The 25,218-nt window shown below is 38.3% G+C and overlaps 1 protein-coding gene across 9 annotated transcripts in view; it reads left to right on the plus strand.

The window, feature by feature from the left end:
- Positions 1 to 25,218, plus strand: part of LOC130910150 (sodium bicarbonate cotransporter 3-like) — a 102,788-nt gene that overhangs the window by 42,987 nt on the left and 34,583 nt on the right. For all 9 annotated transcript variants that reach the window (XM_057827154.1, XM_057827152.1, XM_057827157.1 and 6 more), the window contains 9 exons: positions 1,430 to 1,517; positions 1,696 to 1,842; positions 6,456 to 6,562; positions 9,888 to 10,062; positions 14,419 to 14,552; positions 14,651 to 14,896; positions 16,921 to 17,026; positions 17,134 to 17,295; positions 17,708 to 17,821. In XM_057827154.1, the coding sequence (XP_057683137.1) occupies positions 1,430 to 1,517; positions 1,696 to 1,842; positions 6,456 to 6,562; positions 9,888 to 10,062; positions 14,419 to 14,552; positions 14,651 to 14,896; positions 16,921 to 17,026; positions 17,134 to 17,295; positions 17,708 to 17,821 (1,279 nt within the window). The remainder of the gene's footprint in view (positions 1 to 1,429; positions 1,518 to 1,695; positions 1,843 to 6,455; positions 6,563 to 9,887; positions 10,063 to 14,418; positions 14,553 to 14,650; positions 14,897 to 16,920; positions 17,027 to 17,133; positions 17,296 to 17,707; positions 17,822 to 25,218) is intronic.

Here is a 25,218-nt window from a genome sequence, read left to right on the forward strand (position 1 = left end):
TTGTTAAATTAATCACGTTAAAATATTTGACGCAATTAACGCACATGCCCCGCTCAAACTGATTAAAATGACAGCACAGTGAAATGTTGTGCTGTTAATTTTTTGGGGAGTTTTGTCGCCCTCTGCTGGCGCTTGGGTGCGACTGATTTTATAGGTTTCAGAACCCATGAGCATTGTGTAATTATTCACATCAACAATGGCGGGCTGCTAGTTTATTTTTTGATTGAAAATTTTACACATTTTATTAAAACGAAAACATTAAGAGGGGTTTTAATATAAAATTTCTATCACTTGTACTAACATTTATCTTTTAAGAACTACAAGTCTTTCTATCCATGGATTGCTTTAACAGAATGTTAATAATGTTAATGGCATCTTGTTGATTTATTGTTATAATAAACAAATACAGTACTTATGTACCGTATGTTGAATGTATATATCCATCTTGTGTCTTATCTTTCCATTCCAACAATAATTTACAGAAAAATATGGCATATTTTATAGATAGTTTGAATTGTGATTAATTGCGATTAATTACGATTAATGAATTTTTAAGCTGTAATTAACTCGATTAAAATTTTTAATCATTTAACACCCCTAGAATGAACATAAACAGATGAGCACATATTGTGGCGTCTACAAGGACATCGCCAATTTGGTGATAATTCACACTCAGCAGGAAAACCGTATAGTATTTTCAAGTGATTATATCCACCTGGACGCCACGAACTGTATGTAAAAAAAACAAAAAAAACAAAAAACCTGTTTAAGAGGACGCCCGCCATTAGCATTAGCCTAATGCTAACACGAAAGTGAATTCTATGCTAACGCTACGAGTCACATTTTGTGTTTGATAGTGACTCTGCACAGACCTTTAAAGGCTAAAGCAACATTGCATATTCTCTCTGGGCAAGATAAGAAAACAAATCTTACCGTGTGTGCAAGCCTGGAGACTGTAGAGTACACTAGTCGGTGAGTTGGGGGGGGGGGCATGTCACATGAGTGACACAACCAGACACTGCTACGATACAGGCTCACTAGACATAAAATGTCAGACATTGTGAACATGTAACGGAAACCATGGCACATTTTTGTCTCGGTTTCGTCAGACAGAAACTGGCACAGTCTCCTTATGTTTTCGTCTCCCAAAACACATTTTTAGCTCGTTATTCACTGGTCATTGCCATTTAAAAAATTGTTAACGAAATATTAGTCATTATTGACAAAAACAACACCGTTTCGAGCACACATTACTTTCTCATGAGATGGTGAGAGAGGGACGATCTGCCACCACCCTGTGCTGCATGCTGTCCAAGTTGCGCCAAACTGCGAGGAACTGTTCAGTCTTGCTTACAGACCTAGTTTCGTCTGTTTTTTTTGTTTTTTTTTGTTATTGTTTTTTTAAATATCCACGTGTGTTTTGTCTAAGGTTTCTGTTCCTGCTTTTGGGTCCTCATGGAAAGGGTCCTCAGTATCATGAAATTGGCAGATCTATGGCCACTCTAATGACAGATGAGGTACTTTACACAAAGCTTTTACTATAGTTTGTAGTTTTCTATTCTCTCATATTGTACAATGTCACTTAAATATGTCACGGCGGGTGGATGAATGCATTTTAATTAAATTCCCTGCCTTAATGTACATAAATGAACATCTGTTTTTAGATCTCAACATCCATTTATTTACATTGTCTAGATTTTCCATGATGTGGCATACAAAGCCAAAGACCGAACAGATCTCCTCTCTGGAATTGATGAGTTTCTTGATCAGGTGACAGTCCTCCCTCCTGGAGAGTGGGACCCCACCATCCGGATTGAACCCCCTAAAAATGTCCCATCTCAGGTTTGTTTCATTGTTAGTTTGCTGAATAAAACTGATTTTGAAGTTTTGTACCTGCAAAAACACATACAAACTTGATTGTGAATTTTTGCACGCAATTGAGCAATATAGCGATGCAATTTATTTCGCGCATTTGCTGATTGTTTAGGACAGTACTTCTCAAATAGTGGGGCGGGCCTCCCCAGAGGGGCGCAGAGTGATGCTGGGGGTGGCGCATGTGACCTTGGGGAACATACTTTTTTGCCGAACTAGAATAAAGTGTAATTGCACATTTGCTGAGTGGGTGGCAGTGGCGCTCTCGTTTTCAGCATGTGCGCAGTATTTTTGAACCAAACAAGAGCACACAGCAAAGAGCACTGGACATATGAAAAGCTAAGACAAAAAAATATGATGAAGCGTATGAAGCATTTGGCCTTTGACTTATAGTACAGTGGGAGATAGAGGCGTGCAAAATTTCCGATTCTTATATTATTTGCGATTCGGCCGTGGAAGATTCGAGAGCGATTCACAATTATCCAAATTCCGATTATTGAATTATACCAGGTAAAGTGGAAGTAAAACACAGTCAGCGCGGTCTTTGGGACGCAATGAGGAACGGACCGAGAGTAAATATCATGTTCAACTCATGCCGCTAGATAAAAAAAAAACAATCATACAGCCGCTACAAACAACGCCCAGTTGCTAGTTGCTACAAACATACGGCTACAGTAGATATCATGTATATGTAAAACTAGATGCAATTTGACAGACGACGTCGGTTTTAGAACATGTATTATTGAACAGAGATGCGAAATGACAGACTTTCCGGCGTAAGTAAACAGCCGCCATCTTAAAGCAGTAGACCTCTCTAGAAGGCTCTGTTGTAGCGAACCTAATTAACTTTTTATCTAAAATACTCCTAAATCGGCAGAATCTTGTCTTGAATCTATCTTTAAATGATGAAATAGTTTTAAAACTTTGACAAAAGTAGACAGAAGGGAAATTATGGAATAACGGGAGCAATTTTAACAACTGTAACAGTTGATTCACAACATTAAATTAATTGAATGTAGTTTAAAGCTGCTGATACAGTATGGGGACTACAGTATTTGATTTACTGTTATTTTTGTATATTTGTATACTGTTATATGTTAACTTGATACTGAAATAGTAGTTTGGTTTAGCCGGAGAGGATTTTTGAACAATTTTGGAACTAATGTACAAAACATAAAAAAAAAAATTTTTAAAGAAGAAGAAGGGGGTGCATCAATAATCGTTTTATAATCGAATCGGAGCCTCTGAATCGTAATCGTAATCGAATCGTTAGGTGCCCAAAGACTCCCAGCTCTAGTGGGAGACGAGGAAAGACAAGTCTGTTTACTTTGTCTAAAAATGCTAGCAGCGGACAACAGGAATTTTTTTTTCAGCGAAAAGGTGCCGAATATTGCCAACAATCGTCCCGCTTTGTTAGTGTTACATCAGTAAACCAGCGAGCACTGTCAGCATCACATAAGGTGGCATACCAAGTTGTTCAATGCGAAATAACCCAACACCACAGCAAAGGAGCTGATACTGCCTGCAGCAAAAATAAAAACTGTCTTTCTGTCCAATTACACTGTCGTTTTTGTTCTATTATTTATTTATTTTTTTCAGTCTAATGGTTTGGCATATTGTCCTCTTGAGTAAATGTTGCTAATCAAGTTGACTTTAGGATTACCTTTTTTATTTTATTTATTTTTTTTTTCAGTATCATACGGTCAAAAAATGTATCTTGAGTTAGGGCTGGGCGATATAGCCTAAAACATGTATCACGATAAATTGAGCAGATTTATCTCGATAACGATAAATGACGATAAATTCGCCCAAGCGGACTGTTATATAATTTGAAAATCTGAATCAATGCATGAAATACAGATTAACTATTTCTTGTTGATTTATTTACCAGCATTCAATTTGATATACTGTATTTAACAATTGTACATGCAGTCTAAACATCAAGTTTATAAAAATGTATTGTAAGCAATAAGAATTCAAGTATGAACATTTATAACAGCGTGTATGACTTGAACAATGTACATTGTCAAAATCAATATGCCTATGCAAACATGTAATTGTAACACAAATGACTTGCAGCTTGAACAGTACACTTCAAAAAGACAACTTATTGTTAATGGCTGCTGTGATATAATTATTAAATACAAGTGTTTACTTTATGGTTTAAGGGTTTTTTTCCCCCCGGTGCATTTTTTAATAAATGCACGCACAATAAAAATAGCTGGGGCCATTTCTCGGTCATTATAAGTTTCGCCGTTGGATTGTGCTTTATGCGGAATTCTTTACCATCACAAAAGCTATCAGAGGAATCACACACAGACAGATACAAAATAACGCCACATAGTAATTGCTGGATGCAGTCCGTGCCCAATCCACTCATTAAGTTCAGCCGTTTCGACAAGGTTAGAGCCTCTATCCGACTCCATAACGTTCATTTGTAGCGTTAGCCGCTAGCTAGCGTTAGCCTGGCTACCAGTAGAAAGCACTGAAAGCACCATCGCCGGAAATCGTGAGAACAAAGGAGGACAGCGGGTGAAAGCCCGTCTGGATGCCACCAAGAGTCTACTAAATGTCGGTTGAAAGTTTGGTGAACCTCCCTTAAGCCACACTCCATCACGTTTTACTTGTAGCGTTAGCTGCTAGCGTTAGCTTACCGGGCTTTTGTTTGATTGGCTTCCTGATGATCACGTGACTCCCTACGTAAGCACATTCACTGCTTTCTTAAAGGGGAATGAACATAGACGAACAACACAGAATCAAAGCGGGATGAAAAGACTATATTTTCTTGTTTTATTAATTTACCGAATTTACCGACATGGTCAAAATTACGTCGGTCATCGTTAAGAATTTCGGTGACGGTAAATTTTCGGTTTACCGCCCTGCTCTATCTTGAGTCTATTTTTACAGTATGGATGTGTTCTTTTTTAACACTATTTTTTTCTTCTTTAATATTAAAAAGGACACAGTGTTATGCAGAGGTGTACTTATAATAATAAGAATTTTGTATACAAATGAAACTACGGTATATTTACTGTGGCGGCAGAGATTGGGGGGGGGGGGGGGGGCGGAACGTTTACGTCTTCCTGGGGGGGGGGGGAATAATAGAAAATAATTGAGAAGCACTGGTTTCGGACAAGATACAATTACCGGTAGATACTTTTAGCCCATGCAGTACAGTGTTATTTATCAAACATGAGACTTGGCAGTGGCATATTTTGGGTCTTTTAATACTGAATTGAAAGGAAGCTGTAAACAGACACCACTGATGAGTAGGCACTGAACAGTGTTTTCACTGTTTTCCATGTTATACTTAATGCCTCGGAATTTTAGCAAATTTCTCCTGACTGATACGTTTGAATAATGTGATGCTGTGGAAACTACAAACCATGACTACAACCATGTCGGGAAAAGCATATTGTACATCTAACCATAAAAGCGCGTTAAATGGTGGACAGGTAAATTGAAGGTATCCTATTCAATAAGTGTACCGTGATTTTCAGAATATAAGCCACTACTTATTTCCCCTTATTTTGAATCCCGTGGTTTATAATCCAGTGTAGCTTATTTGTTGATTTATTTAGGTTAATAGGTAACATTTATTTGACAGTGGCATCATAAGACATATCATAATTATGACATGGCCATTAATGAATGCATATGGCAGATTTCATTAGGTGTCATCCAGCTGACTATGTCACTAACTCCGTTTATGTCCAGCTCAGATCTTTAACATCCATTCAAAAGTGAGATCATTTGCCGGATGACACAAAATGATATCTGTCATAAGCATTTATTAATGCTCATGACGGTGTCATGTCATAATTATGATGGTCTTATGAGTCTTTTTTTACGTTCCTTATCCGATTACTCGAGTATTCGAACTAGCTACTTCATCGATTAATTGACTACTAAAATAATCGATAGCTGCAGCCCTTCATGACACTATCTTGGGCATTACTGAGGGTTCATGTCATTAAGTTTAATCTGGCATATTGTGTAACCAACTCCATTTATGACCAGTTTGGATCTTTTACATCCATTCAAAAGTGAAATAACTTGCCAGATAACACTTAATGACATCTGTTATAAGCATTTATTAATGCTCATGACAATGTCATGTCATAATTATGATTGTCTAATGGCAGTCTTATGGCGCCACTGGCAAATAAAGTGTTACCAAATATCATAAATGGCAATTAATGAAACAACTGGAACAGTGACTGAAGAAATAATTAGCTCACAACATGAATTTTGATTGTTATTTATATCTGTGGTGCAGCAATGCATGCTAGGAGGCATGTTGGACAACAACAGTGTTGACAGCAGGTGGCAGCAGAGGTTGACTGTCTCCCTCAAGGGAGCAGAGAGGAAGCTTTTTGAAGCAATGAAGCTTTGCAGCCAGTTAGTTCGAAGCTTCATGGTGGTTCATTTGGTCGTATGACAGTCCTATGATGCCACCATCAAATAAAGTGTTGCTGGTTATTGTTTTTGGGTGTAAATATCCCATGATACAGTGAGGACAATGTTACGGTAATTTTGATTGCTTAATTCTGAAAACAGCCACTCTTCTCCTTAACTTGCAGCTAAAGAGGAAGAGGCCGTCCCATCCTAATGGCACAGCATCTCCAGCGGGAGAACTGGAAAAGGAAGATGACCACCACGTGGGACCAGAGTTGCAGAGGACTGGAAGGCAAATAGAGCATATTTTTGTGGCACTACGTAAATCAAGATTATGATTTTGACATCTAACTTCACATTTACGTGTTTTAATCCGCTGTAGTTAAAAGAATCTACAGTGACTAATGATTTATCAACCGACTAGGCCTTTAAGAGCTAACACTATGTCTTGAAATTTACAGTTCCTTATCATTTCACTGTGTACAGTAGGGCTTTAGCTGTCGATTATTTCAGTCAGGGGTCGACAACCCAAAATGTTGAAAGAGCCATATTGGAACAAAACAAAAAAAAAAACAAAAAAACAAATACAAATGTCTGGAGCCATAAAAATTTTTTTTAAAAATAAATAAACCTCATAATGAAGGCAACACATACTGTATGTATCTATATTAGCTATATTAGCCTACTATCAAAATGACTAGGTGGACTACAAATACATAATGAGCCTTCATGATTGTTTTTTTCCCCTGCAGTGCATCCTATAGAGAATGACACACTACGTGACTACTCTGTTGTGTGATGCCGCCTCAAGTTTAACTTCATTACAATATTAATGAGTTAGAATCATGTTTGTTCTCCTACAGAAACCATATTAAAACAAACAAAAAAAATTCCCTCCCCCATCTTTTTCCATTTTCAAACATTTTTGAAAAAGCTCCAGGAGCACTAAAGAGCCACATGCGGCTCTAGAGTCATGGGTTGCTGACCCCCGATTTAAGCAATCGAATAATTTATCAGTTTTTTTTAATAATCAACTAATCGGGTTAGGGAAAATTTCTGAGTGTTTCTTCAAACTAGGAAGAATTGCACTTTCATTTTACAAGAGCAGTAAATGCATTTAAAAATAAATTTCGACGTCAGGGTATAACAATAAAATATAAAATTGCAGCCTCAGGTAAAACACTACTGCTCTTGTCCACAAGCACAGTTAAACTCAACAAAAAAAAAATAAAACCTTTTTACCTCAACTATGAATAATGTAGGATTATCTGTAAAAATGTCTGCATAGGCTGCAAAGAAAAATAGTTTTAAATAAATAAAGTAGAAAATAAATGTAAATACATTTTAAGTGAATGCAAGTCATCAGCCAATCAAATGTGCGTTTAAGGGAGGGGGAATGGACCGGCACATTCAGCAAGTGAAAAGGGGTAAATGTAGGTCTGAACATAATGAAAAAGGTTCACTTAATAATGGTCGGATCAATTCTATCCTTACAACATATGGGAAGACAATCTAAATTAACTATATAACTGAACTCGTTATATAATGCAAATAAGGTTGCTTAAAAGTTTGTGGGGCCAATTTAAGCATTCTGAAAATTTGGTAGTGTTATGTCCCTATGTCCCTATGTGTACCTACGCCCTTGCTCAGGTTGTTCTTAACAGGGAGCAGCTGGATTCACTAGCTATAAAATGTTGAGGTTGTTTTTTACAATGCTCTTAACAAATCGTTCGAACACAAATAAAAAAAAACATCGCTCAAACAAAAACATACCTTGTGTTCGTCTTTACAGGGCGCAGTTGGATTCAGCCTTGTTAAATGAGTTATGTCATATTCACTGTTGCCTCTAGAGGGCAGTGTACACTTACAAATCAATAAAACTAAATGGAAACACTTTCAAAACAAACCATTACAACGCCACGCTAATAAAACAAATCCTTGAAGCGGCAAAACTTGATTCCAAGCTTTTTTTCAGATTATTCAATTTTACCAATTAAATGTTGCAGCACCAGTGTACAGCAAACACAACACAAAGAATTGATCACTGATAATGCTAATGCAACATCAGTGGTTTCTGGATTGGTTCACGATGATTACAGCCACTCAAATAAGTTATCCAGAGCTCCATCCATATTCTGTGTCGTTTGTCGTCATTGTGGTTGTAGGCATGCTGGAGCCTATCCCAGCCGATTTTGGCAAAAGGCAGTCCTCCGGCAAACGATTCACACGTATATTCACACCTCACCCACTTTGGAGTCTTCATCTACCATTTGTGTTTTTATAATGTAGGAGGAGGAATCCACAGTATAGAAAACCAAAGTTCTTATAGAACATTTTTACTGTAATTAAGATACTCTGTAGTTCAGTCAACACTTGCTTCTGATTTTTTTTTTTTTTTTCCTCAAAGTTTATAAATATTTTACATGATTTCGACTTTACGACGCCCGCATCTCGTCGTTTTTTAATTTTTATTTAAATGTCAACTTTTGTTTTGTGATGCTTGCTTTTATTTTGGCGCAGGAAGCGTAATATAGGAAGCGAGCGCATGTACAGACGCTGCCGCCCTCCCCACACACAGAGCAGCCGAGTGACCGAGGAGGCAGCCTGCGCCCACATTTGTTGCTTGTTGCTCCCACTTTGTACTGTTTATTGTGCGTTTTCAATTGTGGTCGAATACTTGGGGCGAGTTTATGTGATTGTTTTTGATGATGTGAGGACGCTGATACATGCTAATCGTTTGTTATTGCTGTATCAGCACTACTTGTAAACGCAAATTTTGATTTGCTGTTGTTGAAGATGAGACTGATTTAATTTTATTTTTATTTTAGTTTTATTCTACAAGTGTTGACGCCATGAGAAACTGAATAAAGTCAGCAAACCACATAGACGTCTGACATTGTCATTACAAAACTTAGCTCATTGTCTAGCTAGGACTTAGCTCCAACATCTTGGCGAGGACATTACATACAATGACGTATAATACACGTTTTTGGATAGTTTTTTTTTTTTAATTTAGAGGGTGTTTTGAGGTATTTAAAGGGTTACATCGCCAGCGCAGGAACGGAACTCGTTCGTAAACTGGGGACTACCTGTATATTCATTATTCTATAAAGAAATTTAGAAGGAGTTTTAAGTTTTGTTTAAAGAAAATATATGACATAAAACATTGTAAGTCAAAGCTCTGCACACTGATTTCCTTTTCACCATTTCTATAAAAGGCACATGGCGTGAGCCAGTGCGTGCCTTAGTTTAAATACTGTACATTGAAGGCTTAATGGTATAGCAGGGAGACTTAAGTGGAGCAATGTGGAATAAACATTGGTTTAAAAACAAAAAAAAAGGGGGGCGGGGGTGAGTGGGGATGCCAGCAGGGGTGGCAAAAAGATAGCAGCAGAAGAAATGAACAGGTGTCAGAGACAGCAGAAAAAAATATCTCCCGAGAAATTATATTAAGGAATAGCTCGACAGATTGGAAATTCAAACAAGGCTATTAGCATTTCTGTGTGGAAAAACAACATTCAACCCTTTCTTTCATAACCGAGCCATGATCCTTGAAATAAACTCCCACTTCAATCAAATGTGAATTTGTTCATTATATTTAATCTCTTCTCTTATAGGATATTTGGTGGTCTGATACTGGACATCAAGCGCAAGGCCCCATTTTACTGGAGTGACATCAGAGACTCCTTTAGTCTCCAATGTCTAGCCTCTATTCTCTTCCTCTATTGTGCCTGTATGTCTCCTGTCATCACATTTGGAGGTCTGCTTGGGGAGGCAACCAAAGGCAACATAGTGAGTTTCACAAATTGTTCCTGAAATTCCAGTATTGCCACACACACATAGACTGTACAGTGTATCACAAAAGTGAGTACACCCCTCGCATTTCTGCAGATATTTAAGTATATCTTTTCATGGGACAACACTGACAAAATGACACTTTGATACAATGAAAACTAGTCTGTGTGCAGCTTATATAATAATTTATTTTTCCCTTAGAATAACTGAAAATTTAGCCATTAATATCTAAACCCCTATGGCACATGTCACTTTTGCTCATTAATATTCATGACTTTAGCAATTGTGGCTAGACTGGTCGACCTCCCGTTTGTCCCTAATAGTAAATGCATGGAAATAGTGTACTATACTGTAGTGTAGTGTATATCTGTCATATGCAGGCATGTGCAGAGGGGGGGCGGAGGGTGCTTGAGCACCTGCCCCTTTTCCCCTACATGCCCAAAGTGCCCCTTTCGACTGGGCTTTTTTTTTTTTTTTTTTTTTTTTTTTTTGTGCGTATATGTGTGCTGGCCGACTGTGCAGGCACGCCAACGTGTACTTTACTTGACCACTGAAAACACCTTGAAAATTTAAAAAAAAAAAAAAAAAAAAAAAAGGTCAGGCCGGCAAGCACACGGTCTGCGCGAGGGCTACCGGCAGCCACGCGGGTGAGATTTCCCTTGTTGAGTCATTTTAAGCGGCAGGCTCTCGGATGGAGGCACGTTCCTCACATAGAGCCCGTGAGGCGCACTATTTTTGTCTGGGGCTCGAGCTGATCGGTGGGCATTATTCTTGCTTCTTTTCAAGCTTTTCAGAAATAAGCCATTGGTATAGCCACTTGTCACTCAAACATGTCTAATCAATAGCGAAGTGCGACATTCGTCTTGGACTGCTTCAATAAAAAAAATAGTGCGTTCAAAACTTTTTCCACTTCAAAAAAAGTGAGTTCAAAGCCTTTTGCACTTCAATCAAAACAATAATAATTTCAATTAAAAACAATTTTTAAAAAAACAAATATATGTATTATTTTTGGGGGAGGGGAATTTTATTTTTGTATATGATTTTTTTCTTTGAAAATATATATATATTTTTTTTTGATTGAAGCACCATGTTGTTCCTTTTTGAGTCTCAAATTTATTTTTGCATTCAAACACATTTTTTTTTGCTTGAAGTGACATTTTTTTTATTAAAAAAATATATTTTGATTGAAGCAACTTTTTAAGTGAAGCAACTTTTTTTGATTGAATAATAAAGACATAAATCTACTTCTATAGGTATTGAGACAGAAAGAAATTAAGAAACCTTTGAAAATAAAAGCCACCGGGGAATCTGATATTTTAAATTTAAGATTTATATTTCATTTTGTAGGCATGCCTCGTAAGGAAAGGAGGTTGAGGGATTAAAAAAAACAGGAAGCTGGATGAGCCTGCTAAAGGCAGTGAATCCCTCATCAGCTGGGTGAATAGCACAATTTGTAAGACCAACAGTTTGCAAGGATATTCAGGTATAGAATACAACACTTATAAACAATTACAATGTTATTGTTCGATAACATTTAATGTCATTACTTTATTAATTATGTGCTACAGTTGTCTAATATGGATAATAATGAAACAGTAGTTTTGAAAAAACTGCTGAAGGTGGCTCAGTGACCATCTGATGCGGTTTGTTCTCAGATGAACAACAAGTTGAGGAAGGAAGTTTTGATGTAGAGGTTGAAGGAAGAAAAGAGGCAAAGACGAACTGAGCCACAGCCAGAAAGTGATGACTGTGTTGATTTCTATTCACTATTCCCCCCTCCCAATTAAAGTCTGTCACAGTCACTGCCAATTAAACTGTAAAGCTGGTTAAAATGGAAGTTATGTTGTTGTAAGGTGTATTAAATACTTGTTCATGTGCCCCTTTCGATCTATGAGCACCTGCCCCTCCATCGGTCTCTGCACGGCCCTGGTCATATGAATGGTTTATGTGTGAATACGCTTCTCCAAAACAATACAAACGGACACTTAAGACACTGATGAGCATCATCGCTAACTAGCTTAGCGCTCCGTGCTAAGTAGTAAAATCTCATCAACAAAGAATGCAAACAATACAATAGCATACCGTACGTAACTTGTCACCTTTGCCTTTTAATATTCGTGACGTTAGCAACTGTTGCTATGGGGGTCAAACTCTCATTCGTCCCTCATGCTAGATGCATGTAAATAGTGTATGAACGAGATGTTTACTGAGCTAAACCTACCAATTCAGTCCGAAAATGATGTCCCTGGTGCCAAATTCACTAGTAAAGATATGGAAGAACATATATATGTTCAATTCAAGAGATGGCTTGAGTGTCGAGGGCTGAAAAAGACGGGAAAAAGAGCCGACCTGATCCAGAGGTAGCTTTTTTATCGACACTTTTTTCCTGTGTGCATTGCCCCTCACCACTGATATTCTCATGTTTCAACAATCTATCCTTTACCACAATATGTCTTTCTTATATATTATATCCTCTGGTTGTCTTAAGACTCTGACCGTTCTTGCGTGTAATTTACATTGCTATTTTTGTGTAGGGATTGCAAATGCTACGCAGTGACAGCCAACGAACACTTTTAATTTTTTCATTGATAACAAATCTTAACTCTATGATTTATTTACACTTCCCCTTACTAAAGTTGTTTTTTTTACAACAGAAAAGGTAACAGTGGCAGTCCGATACCATTTTAATTTTTTCCAGGTCATTCATTGTCAGACAGGCAGCACGGCACAACGCCACGCTAAAAAATTAGTAAAAATATCCAAATGGCTTACCTCTTCTTCCTCTGTAGGACCATGTTTACTGCATATGAAGGTGAATGGCTTCACTTTGCTGGCGTCAAACTGGTCTTTTGACGTCCGCACAAGCTGATCCATTCTTCACATTTTTTTCTTCGGGAAACTGATGAAGAAAACATCCTTCATATATCGTAATGTCTAGAGTCGTTTCCATAGTTCCATAGCAGCGGTGTTTACTCAGCATGTTCTTTTTTGAAAGATTACTGGGAGAAAACAAACAGTAATAACATGGGTTGTATGCGAGGACGTGTCTGTGTTGACCCACTTCCAGGTTAAGATGGCGACGTGCGGTCTAAAAATAGCATTCGTGCGGTACAATATTACAAATGCAAACACAAACATAGTTGCTTAAACAACTTACAGCCTTATGTGGGCCAAACGAGAGGCCAGCTGTCTTAAATCCATGTCAAACGAGTCTCCTACTCAGTTATAAAAGCCAAGGTGACAGCCCAGCCACACCAACGCTTCCACCAGAGGGCAGTGTATCCTCCATCATTAAAATACTTTTGGACTTATTTTTTAAAGGGTTAATTCCGACTTACGCGGCAATTCGGGTTACGTCGCCGGCGTCGGAACGGAACTCGCTCGTAACCCGCGGACTACCGATATATATATTTTTTAGGGCTGTCAAACGATTAAAATTTTTAATCGAGTTAATCACATCTTAAAAATTAATGAATCGTAATTAATCGCAATTCAAACCATCTCTAAAATATGCCATATCTTTCTGTAAATTATTGTTGGAATGGAAAGACAAGACACAAGACGGATATATACATTCAAAATACTTTACATAAGTACTGTATTTGTTTATTATAACAATAAATCAACAAGATGGCATTAACATTAACGTTCTTTTAAAGCGATCCATGGATAGAAAGACTTGTAGTTCTTAAAAGATAAAATTCTAGTACAAGTTAGAGAAATTTTATATTAAAACCCCTCTTAATATTTTCGTTTTAATAAAATTTGTAAAATTTTCAATCAAAAAATTAACTAGTAGCTTGCCATTGTTGATGTCAATAATTTCACAATTCTCATGGTGCTGAACCCATAAAATCAGTCGCACCCAAGCGCCAGCAGAGGGGGACAAAACTCCAAAAAACACAAGTAACAAGTGCATTTGACCCTGTGCTGTCATTTTAATCTGTTTGAGCGGGGCATGTGCGTGAATTGCGTCAAATATTTTAACGTGATTAATTTAAAAAATTAATTACCGTCCGTTAACGCGATAATTTTGACTCATTGCTTAAGGGTTTTAGCACACCTATTCATGTTCACTGATGTTTAATGAAACAGCCTAGGTTCACAGTCTCTATTCATACTTGCTGCAGAAGCAACTGCGCGTGAACATGCTTTTACAACAAGATCTTCAGCTTTTCACATAAGTTTTTTATGACTCTCTTTGTGGATGTGGGGTGGGGAGTCAGATTGTCATTTGGTTTGTGATTCTTCAGTTGTTTGCTGTACGGCGGCTTTAAGTCAACTGTGCCATGTGACAGGCCAGTAGCATGGGAACACTTTTTCGCTCCTAACTACTTTCCTTTGCCTCCATAGAGTGCCATTGAGTCTCTTTTCGGGGCATCTTTGACTGGAGTAGCGTATTCCCTATTTGCTGGCCAACCCCTTACAATTCTTGGGAGCACAGGACCTGTTTTAGTGTTTGAGAAGATTCTCTTCAAGTTCTGCGCGTGAGTTGAAGTCCAGTTCCAGTTAGACTTTACATATATATGATAGACTCAATAAATAACCAATTGTAAAAATTAAAATTGGTTTGTTCCCACTCCAGAGATTACAGTCTGTCCTACCTATCGTTGCGAACAAGCATTGGGCTGTGGACAGCCTTCCTATGTATAGTACTGGTTGCTACTGATGCTAGCTCCTTGGTCTGCTATATTACCCGCTTCACTGAAGAAGCTTTTGCCGCGCTCATCTGCATCATCTTTATCTATGAGGCTCTTGAGAAGCTCTTCCACCTTGGTGAACATTATCCTGTTAACAGCCACAACATGTTGGATAATCTGACATCATATTCGTAAGTATTGCTTTTGGTTTTAAGACTCATGGATAGCTTTTCTAACACTCATCTTCAGTTCCACTGCTCACCCTCAACCCTAGTATTATTGCTGGAATGTGGCAAATTATGCAGGCATAAAGCCTTTGCTCTTTAGCCTTAGTCTGTCTTTGTCAGTTTACAAATTCACACTTGATGTTGTCAGTTTTCAATTTATCCTCAGTGGCTGAAAAGTAAATAGAACGGCACTCAGACAGTGGAAAGAATGTAGCTTCGTGTTAACACAATGCATTCCTATAAAAGTACTTTTGAAAAGTATTTCATACAATTTTATTTCTGGAGAGGTTTCTGGAGTTGTCAGCGTAGTATCACAAAATGATGAAGGGCACTTTATTATTTATATTTAAAATTATTATTTTTATATTTATTGTATCCAACATTAAACATTTAGATTTGGAACTACCAGTGCTGAAAATCATGACATTATTGAAATAAGTGTAAGGCTAGAAACTTACCGTTATTTTATTTATTTTTATTTTTTTTAATTATTATTTTAAAAGTATCTAATTGGCTAACTAAATTATGTTGATGTTTCTTACATATATATGAAGGGAACTCAACAGAAATCAAGCAATCTATCTATCTGGTAAACTTAGCATTATATAGCATTTAAGCTAGCGGACTTTTGCTTTGCAAGTTAGTCAATTGTTGCATTTTTGCAATTGGCTAACTTGTATAACAAAAGTCCGCTGGCTTAAATGCTCTTTAATGCTGATGTTTACAATTGGCTAACTTTGAAAACAAAAGTTCGCTAGCTAAAATGCTATATAATGCTGATGTTTACAACAATTGGCTAACTTGCATAGCAAAAGTCTGCTCGCTTAAATGCGACATAATGCTAATGTTTACAACAACTGGCTAACTTGCAGAGCAGAAGTCAGCTGGCTTAAATGCTATATAATGCTGATATTTACGGCTAACTTCCATAGCAAAAATCCGCTTGCTTAAATGCTATACAATGGTAATGTTGGCAACAAGTGGCTAACTTGCAGATCAAAAGTCTGCTAGCTTAAATGCTATATAACGCTGATGTTTACAACAATTGGCTAACTTGCATAGCAAAACTCTCCTAGCTTTAATGCGATATAATGCTAATGTTTACAACAATTGGCTAACTTGCAAATCAAAAGTCCGCTAGCTTAAATGCTATATAATGCTGATGTTTACAATTGGCTAACTTTCGAAGCAAAGGTTCGCTAGCTTAAATGCTATATAATGCTGATGTTTACAACAATTGGCTAACTTGCAAAGCAGAAATCTGTTAGCTTAAATGCTATATAATGCTGATGTTTACAACAATTTGCTAACTTGCATAGCTGAAGTCTGCTAGCTTAAATGCGATATAATGCTAATGTTTACAACATTTGGCTAACTTGGAGAGCAAAAGTCCGCTAGCTTAAATGCTCTTTAATGCTGATGTTTACAATTGTCTAACTTTCGAGGCAAAGGTTCGCTAGCTTAAATGCTATATAATGCTGATGTTTACAGCAATTGGCTAACTTGCAGAGCAAAAGTCTGCTAGCTTAATTGCTATAAAATCCTGATTGTTTACAACAATTGGCTAACTTGCATAGCTAAAGTCTGCTATCTTAAATGTGATATAATGCTAATGATGACAAAAATTAGCTAACTGGCATAGCAAAAGTCTTCTATCTTAAATGCGATACAATGCTAATGTTTACTACAAATGGCTAACTTGCTGAGCAAAAGTTCGCTGGCTTATATGCTATATAATGTTGATGTTTACAACAATTGGCTAACTTGCAAAGTAAAAGTCTGCTCGCTTAAATGCTATATAATGCTAATGTTTACCAGATTGTGTCTAGTGCGCGCTAAAAAACAATCTGGTGCGCACTAGATTGCTTAAATTTATTTTATTTCTGTCAATGTCCCTTTAGGCCAGGGGCCCTGTACAACCATACGGTAAAGGTTAGCAACAGTGGAAGTTAAAAATCGAGGATGATCATTATTATTCTTGCCCCCAGGTGTCAGTGTGCTCAGCCTGCAAATGTTTCAGCTGAGCTCCTACAGAAGTGGAACCAGACAGGATACAGTCCAGACTCCATACCCTGGAGTAGCCTGAATGTTTCGGTGAGGCTGCTACACAGTGACCTCCAGTGTTAATTTCATTTAATTGCAACAGTAGTCCTATTCAAATGTGCATACTGTAAATCTAATACCGTCTTTGTTTTCTGTAGATGTGTAAAACACTCCATGGGGAGTTTGTGGGCACAGCCTGCAGTAACCATGGGCCCTACATCCCAGATGTTCTCTTCTGGTCCATCATCCTCTTCTTTACCACCTTTTTCCTATCAGCTTTCCTCAAGCAATTTAAAACCGAGCGATATTTCCCCACCAAGGTTGGTCATGCAGTACTTACATTAAGCTATTTTATAGTCTAGTCAATATAATAATATATAGTCCACTCCAACGCAGCATTGATATTGAACTTGTGATTTCAAAATGATCTCAATTGGACTCAGTTCTTTTGCATGTTAGATCAAATATGAACAGTTTTATTGGCTAAAAGAGCAAATGTTTCATGCTGCCACCCACTTGCTGTTCCTTCTTAATGTTCTGTGGTGACTAAATTTGGCTTTGTGTGTATCGTTTCTTTTTAACACCAAACGCGATGAGATGTGTACTTCTTGCAGCACAGAAAATATTACATCACTTGCCCAAGCTTAACAGTGACCTAGATTTGCAATTTAAACTGAAACAAGGTTTGTTTCATTTCCAAATGACTAACAATGAGTGTTGTTATTGTGCTAGGTGCGATCTACAATCAGTGATTTTGCTGTCTTTATAACTATTATGATAATGGTGTTGGTGGACTACTTAATGGGCATCCCTTCGCCGAAGCTGAATGTCCCTGATCGATTTGAGGTAGGTACATTTTTGTATCTTTTTTATGCGTTGATGCTCGAATTACTCACACTAAGCAGTGATGCAAATGATTTTCTTTGAGGAAAGAGGCTACAGTATTTTCAGACTATAAGTCGCACCAGCCAAAAAATGTGCAATGAAAAGGGAAAAAAACATATAAGTCACATTTTTGGAGGGAAATGTATTTAAAATCCAACGCCAAGAACAGACATGTCATCTTTAAAGGCCATTTTGAATAAAAAATACAATAGAGAACAGCAGGCTTGATAAGTGTATGGTATGCTCACGTTACATGACGAACTGAGAACGTGCCCGGTATGTTAACGTAACATGCCTATTAAGAGTTATTCAGATAACTCTAGCATAGGCAAAAGAACATGCTAACGTGTACCAAATCATCAATGTCACTCCAACTCGCTAAATCCAATGAAATCTTTATCGCCGGAGTCACTTTTTAACTACTCCGCCAACTCCGGAGGTATAAGGTGCATCTCTTCCTCTTCTACATCACTTACGTTACTGCCAATTTTAAAGCACAAGCCTACTGTGCCCTCTTGCGGTTTAACGGGAAAATAGATTGTTTCTCGAAATTTAGCACACTTGCTCGAATTAGCCCAATTAGAAGATTTATTTTTGTTTTGAATAAGGGTGTCTCTGCACAGCTCAGTAGCGCCTCCTTTTTTGTAGGACACTCTTCAATAGGGTTTTTTCTCTTAGGTGTGTGACTGTATTTCTAATCCCAAATAATAGGCGACTTTCGAGCCAGGTTTTTTTTGGCAGCCCTTTTAATTTTTTGCTTAGTCTTTTGGACGATAATACTTATTAGTGTTAGTCATATTTTAGTCATCACAAAATGTGTGTGTCTTCATCTAGTTTTTGTTGACGAAAACTCAAGACTGATTTAGACTACTTTTAGTCAACGTTGATTAAAAAGTCTTTCGTCTGTAAAATTAAGTCTTAGTCCAAAAATAAAGGTTTCCAACTATTTCGAATGAACATTGACAGACGAGCACATATTGTAGCTTCTATGAGGACAACACCAACTTGGTGATAATACACACTCAGCAGGAAAACTGTACTTTATTTTCAAATAATTATACTCCCATGGATGCCAAGAACTATGTATAAAAAAATAAAAAAATTAAAAAACTGAGCGTTTAAGAGGACATGCTCCGTTAGCATTAGGCTAATGCTAACGTGAATGCTATGCTAACGCTACGAGTTACATTTAGTGTGTGATCAGTCAGAGCAGACCTTTAAAGGCAAAAACATCAATACATATTCTCTCTTACCAAGATTAAAAAAAAGTGTGTTTCAAAACAAGCAATGGGGAGACTGGAAAGGACTCTTGTGAGTTGGTGGGGGGGGGTGGACCCTCACACGAGTGACACAACCAGACACTGCTACGATGCCTTCTAACTACACATAAAAATGTCACACATTGTGAACATGTGACGGAAACTATGGCGCATTTTTGTCTCGTTCTTGTCTAGTCAGACGAACTTCTCATTAGGGCCCGAGCACTAGACGTGCGAAGGCCCTATTGTTTTGCAAAGGATTATTAGGGCCCGAGCACTAAGCGTGCGAAGGCCCTATTGTTTTGCAAAGGATTATTTTTTTTTTTATTTTTATTTTTTTTTTTTTTTTTCAGGGCAAATGAAAACGGCCAATTTGGAGGCCTGAACATGCACGAAAAGTCACCAAAATTTGCACATACGTCCGAAAAATTGTAAATTTCGATAATTTTGCAACGTTGCAAAAAAATATAACAAAATGGCTCAGTGGCGCCCCCTTGAAATTTTAAAATTGGCCTATAACATTAGGGTCTGTCAGCGTAGAGCAATGAAATTTGGGGGGTCTATACCTTGTCCAAAACCGCTCCAAAAAAGCATTTACACGCATATTCCAAACCCAACAGGAAATCGGTTATTTTGGATCAAATATGAAATTTTTATCGATTTACAGGGTGCACATTTGAGACCTTTTCGCCGAGGGAGTTAGTTGGATCATCTTCAAAATTGGTGAGACTGTTCAGGAGACATATGAAATCTTAAGTTTTGAAAATGGTGCGTTTTCATTCACGGGTCTGACCTGGGCGTGGTGCCAAAGTCGACCATTTTTTCGGCAAAATGACAAATTCAGTAAATGACTTATAGTTCCTTGACACAACGTTCAATCTTTTTCATATTTGGCATGTATGTGTGGTATCCCACCCTTAACACGAGTGCATTGAAATATTACCCATTAGGTCTAGCGCCCCCTAGTGAGAACAGGAAATGCCTTTTTTTACGAGACAGGTTCCTCCTCCAAGGGAAAAAAATCTGTTGACCTCAAACCTGCATCAGGGGAGCCTTAAGACCTGTGTTCAGGTGCCTGATGAAAAATATTGAGGTTTCGTTGAGGCGGAGGGGTCCAAACAGGAAAGTGAAAATGAACGTCAACAATTTGTCACGCAAAAAACTTTGAACAGTCATAACTCGGCAGATATACAACATATCTGCGCCAAACTTCCCGTGTTTGTTGAGAGTCATACCCTGAAGGTTCTTGTAGGGGTCATTTGCATCAACTCTACAGTGCCAACTAGTGGCGACAGAAAGAAGTTTTAAAAAAGGCCTTTCCTATTGGGTTTTTTCAACATAGAGCAAGGAAATTTGGGGAGTAGATACCTTATGCAAAACTGATCCAAAAAGTCTCTTGCACCCATATTCCAAATCCAACAGGAAATCGGGTATTTTGGATCGAATGTGAAATTTTCATGGGTTCACAGTAGGAGTTTACATTTGGAGGCTTGAATATGCACAAAAACTTGTACAAATTTGCACATACATGCGGCTTTAGATAACGTTCGATAATCTTGCAATGTTACGAAAAAATGTAGCAAAATGCCTCAGTGGCGCCCCCTTGAATTTTTCAAAAAGGCGTTTCCTATTAGGTTTTTTTAACAGAGAGTGATGAAATTTGGGGAGTCGATACCTTGTGCAAAACTGCTCCAAAAAGTCTCTTGCACCCGTATTCCAAATCCAACAGGAAATCGGGTATTTTGGATCGAATGTGAAATTTTTATCGGTTCACAGTAGGAGTTTACATTTGGAGGCTTGAACATGCACGAAAACTCACAAAAATTTGGACATACATGTGGCTTTGCATAACGTTCAATAATCTTGCAACGTTACGAAAACATGTAACAAAATGGCTCAGTGGCGCCCCCTTGAAATTTTCAAAAAGGCCTCTCCATTTAGGTTTTTTCAACGTAGAGGGATGAAATTCGGAGAGTCGATACCTTGTACAAAACTGCTCCAAAAAGTCTCTTGCATGCATATTCCAAACCCAACAGGAAATCGGGTATTTTGGATTGAATGTGAAATTTTTATCGATTTACAGTGTGCACATTTTACACCTTGGCACCTAGGGAATTAGTTTGATCATTCTCAAAATTGGCGAGACTGTTCATGAGGCTTATGAAATCTTAAGTTATCAAAATGGTGTGTTTTCATTCACGGGCCTGACCTGGGCGGGGTGCCAAAGTCGGCCATTTTTTCGGCAAAATGACAAATTCAGTAAATGACTAATAGTTCCTTCACACAACGTTCCATCTTTTTCATATCTGGCATGTATGTGCGACATCCCACCCTTAACACGAGTGCATTGAAATATTACCCATTAGGCCTAGCGCCCCCTAGTGAGAACAGGAAATGCCTTTTTTTACGAGACAGGTTCCTCCTCCAAGGAAAAAAAATCTGTTGACCTCAAACCTGCATAAGGGAAGGCTTAAGACCTGTCTTCAGGTGCCTGATGAAAAATATTGAAGTTTCGTTGAAGCGGAGGGGTCCAAACAGGAAAGTGAAAATGACTGTCAACAATTTTTCTCTCCAAAAACTTTGAACAGTCATAACTCGGCAGATATACAACATATCTGCGCCAAACTTCCCGTGCTTGTTGAGAGTCATACCCTGAAGGGCCTTGTAGAGATCATTTGCATCAACCCTACAGCGCCAACTAGTGGCAATAGAAAGTCACTCGTTTTTCCAATACATGTCCAGTTCTTTTCAGGTTGGTCATTGTAATTTGAAGACCTATTGTAATACTTATTTACAGCCCATGTCCACGTGTCTCTGTCTGTTGCCGTGACGACCCTTTATTCGCCATTTAAAGGAAATATTTTTTTTCAAAGACTCAGGCAGCTTATATAGCCACAATATTTGGCACACTTCGTCGAATTGGCCCAGTTAGAAGATTAATTTTGGTTTTGAATAAGGGCTTGGCTGCACAGCTCAGTAGTGGCTCCTTTTTTGTAGTACTCTCTCCAATAGGGGTTTTTATCTCTTGGGTGTGGGAATGTAAATAGGCGACTTTCGAGCATGTTATGTTCTAATGAGATGATTAGAGAGGAGCATCTGCCAACACCCTGACCTGCACACAGTCCGAGTTGCGTGACGTCCGAGTTGTGCTAGATTGCGAGGGCCCGTTCAGTCCTGCTTGCAGGCCTAGTTATTATTATTATTATTTAGGGCCCGAGCACTAGGCGTGCGAAGGCCCTATTGTAATGCAAAGGATTATTATTATTATTATTATTATTATTATTCTTTCTTCATGGCAAATGAAAATGGCCAATTTGGAGGCCTGAACATGCACGAAAAGTCACCAAAATTTGCACATACGTGCAGATTCGCGTAAAATTTGATAATCTTGCGTCGTTTTGAAAAAATTTCAAAAAATGGCTCAGTGGCGCCCCCTTGACCCTTAAAATTTTCAAAAAGGCCTCTCCTCTCAGGTTTTCAACGTAGAGCGATGAAATTTGGGGAGTAGATACCTTATGCCTAACTGTTCAAAAAAGCCTCTTGCACCCATATTCCAAATCCGACAGGAAATCGGATATTTTGGATCAAATGTGAAATTTTTTCGGTTCACAGTTGGAGTTTACGTTTGGAGGCCTGAACATGCACGAAAACTCACCAAAATTTGCACATACATGCAACTTTGCGTAAATTTTGATAATCTACAAAAAAATTTAACAAAATCGCTCAGTGGCGCCCCCTTGAAATTTTCAAAAAGGCCTTTCCTATTAGGTTTTTTCAACGTAGAATGATGAAATTTGGTGAGTCGATACATTGCGTAAAACTGCTCCAAAAAGTCTCTTGCACCTATATTCCAAATCCAACAGGAAGTCGGAAATTTTGGATCAAATGCGAAATTTTATCGATTTACATTTGAGACCTTGTCGCTGAAGAAAATAGTTGGATCGTCTTCAAAATTGGTCAGACTATACAGGAGACATATGAGATCTTAAGTTTTCAAAATGGTGAGTTTTCATCCAAGGGTCTGGCCTGGGCGTAGTCCCAAAGTTGGCCATTTTTGGGCAAAACACCAAATTCAGAAAATGATTAAAAACTCCGTGATACAACGTTCAATCTTTTTCATTTCTAGCAAGTATATGAGATATCCCAGCCTGAACACGACTGCATTTAAATTTTACCCATTAGGCTTGGCGCCCCCTAGTGGGAACAGGAAATGGCCTTCTTTACGAGACAGGCTCCTCCTCCAAGGGAAAAAAATCTATTGACCTCAAACCTGTTTCAGGGGAGCCTCAAGACATGTGTTCAGGTGCCTAATGAAAAATATTGAGGTTTTGTAGAAGCGGAGAGGTACAAACTGGAAGTGAAAATAACCGTCAACAATTTGTCTCGCCAAAAACTTTGAACAGTCATAACTCGGCAGATATACAACATATCTGCGCCAAACTTCCCGTGTTTGTTGAGAGTCATACCCTGAAGGTTCGTGTAGGGGTCATTTGCATCAACTCTACAGTGCCAACTAGTGGCGACAGAAAGAAGTTTTAAAAAAGGCCTTTCCTATTGGGTTTTTTCAACATAGAGCAAGGAAATTTGGGGAGTAGATACCTTATGCAAAACTGCTCCAAAAAGTCTCTTGCACCCATATTCCAAATCCAACAGGAAATCGGGTATTTTGGATCGAATGTGAAATTTTCATGGGTTCACAGTAAGAGTTTACATTTGGAGGCTTGAATATGCATAAAAACTCACCAAAATTTGCACATACATGCGGCTTTGGATAACGTTCGATAATCTTGCAACGTTACGAAACAATTTAACAAAATGGCTCAGTGGCGCCCCCTTGAATTTTTCAAAAAGGCCTCTCCATTTAGGTTTTTCTCACATAGAGTGATGAAATTTGGAGAGTCAAAACTTTGTGCAAAACTGCTCCAAAAAGTCTCTTGCACACACATTCCAAATCCTACAGGAAATCGGGTATTTTGGATTGAATGTGAACTTTTTATCGATTTACAGTGTGCACATTTTACACCTTGGCACCTAGGGAATTAGTTTGATCATTCTCAAAATTGGTGAGACTGTTCATGAGGCATATGAAATCTTAAGTTATAAAAATGGTGTGTTTTCATTCACGGGCCTGACCTGGGCGGGGCGCCAAATTCTTCCATTTTTTCGCCAAAACACCGAATTCGGAAAATGACTGATAACTCCCTCATACAACGTTCAATCTATTTTAAATCTGGCATGTGTGTGAGGTATACCAGCCTGAGCAGGACTGGATTGAAAATTTACCATTTGTGCCTGGCGCCTCCTAGTGGGAACAGGAAATGCCCTTTTTTACGGGACACACTCCTCCTCTAAAGGAAAAAATCAATCTACCTCAAACCTGCATAAGGGAAACCTTAAGACCTGTCTTCAGGTGCCTGATGAAAAATATTGAAGTTTCGTTGAAGCGGAGGGGTCCAAACAGGAAAGTGAAAATGACTGTCAACAATTTTTCTCTCCAAAAACTTTGAACAGTCATAACTCGGCAGATATACAAGATATCTGCGCCAAACTTCCCGTGCTTGTTGAGAGTCATACCCTGAAGGGCCTTGTAGGGGTCATTTGCATCAACCCTACAGCGCCAACTAGTGGCGATAGAAAGTCACTCGTTTTTCCAAAACATGTCCAGTTCTTTTCATGTTGGTCATTGTAGTTTCAAGACCTATTAAAATACTTTTTTACGGCCCATGTCCACGTGTCTCTGTCTGTTGCCGTGACGACCCTTTGTTCGCCATTTCAAGGAAATATTTTTTTTCAGAGATTCAGGGAGCTTATAGAGCCACAATAGTTGGCACACTTGGTCGAATTGGCCCAGTTAGAAGATTAATTTTGGTTTTGAATAAGGGCTTGGCTGCACAGCTCAGTAGTGGCTCCTTTTTTGTAGTACTCTCTCCAATAGGGGTTTTTATCTCTTGGGTGTGGGAATGTAAATAGGCGACTTTCGAGCATGTTAGGTTCTAATGAGATGATTAGAGAGGAGGATCTGCCACCACCCTGACCTGCACACAGTCCGAGTTGCGTGACGTCCGAGTTGCGCTAGATTGCGAGGGCCCGTTCAGTCCT

Source organism: Corythoichthys intestinalis, chromosome 22 (genome assembly GCF_030265065.1).
Source record: "Corythoichthys intestinalis isolate RoL2023-P3 chromosome 22, ASM3026506v1, whole genome shotgun sequence".
NCBI classification, from domain to species: Eukaryota; Metazoa; Chordata; class Actinopteri; order Syngnathiformes; family Syngnathidae; genus Corythoichthys; species Corythoichthys intestinalis.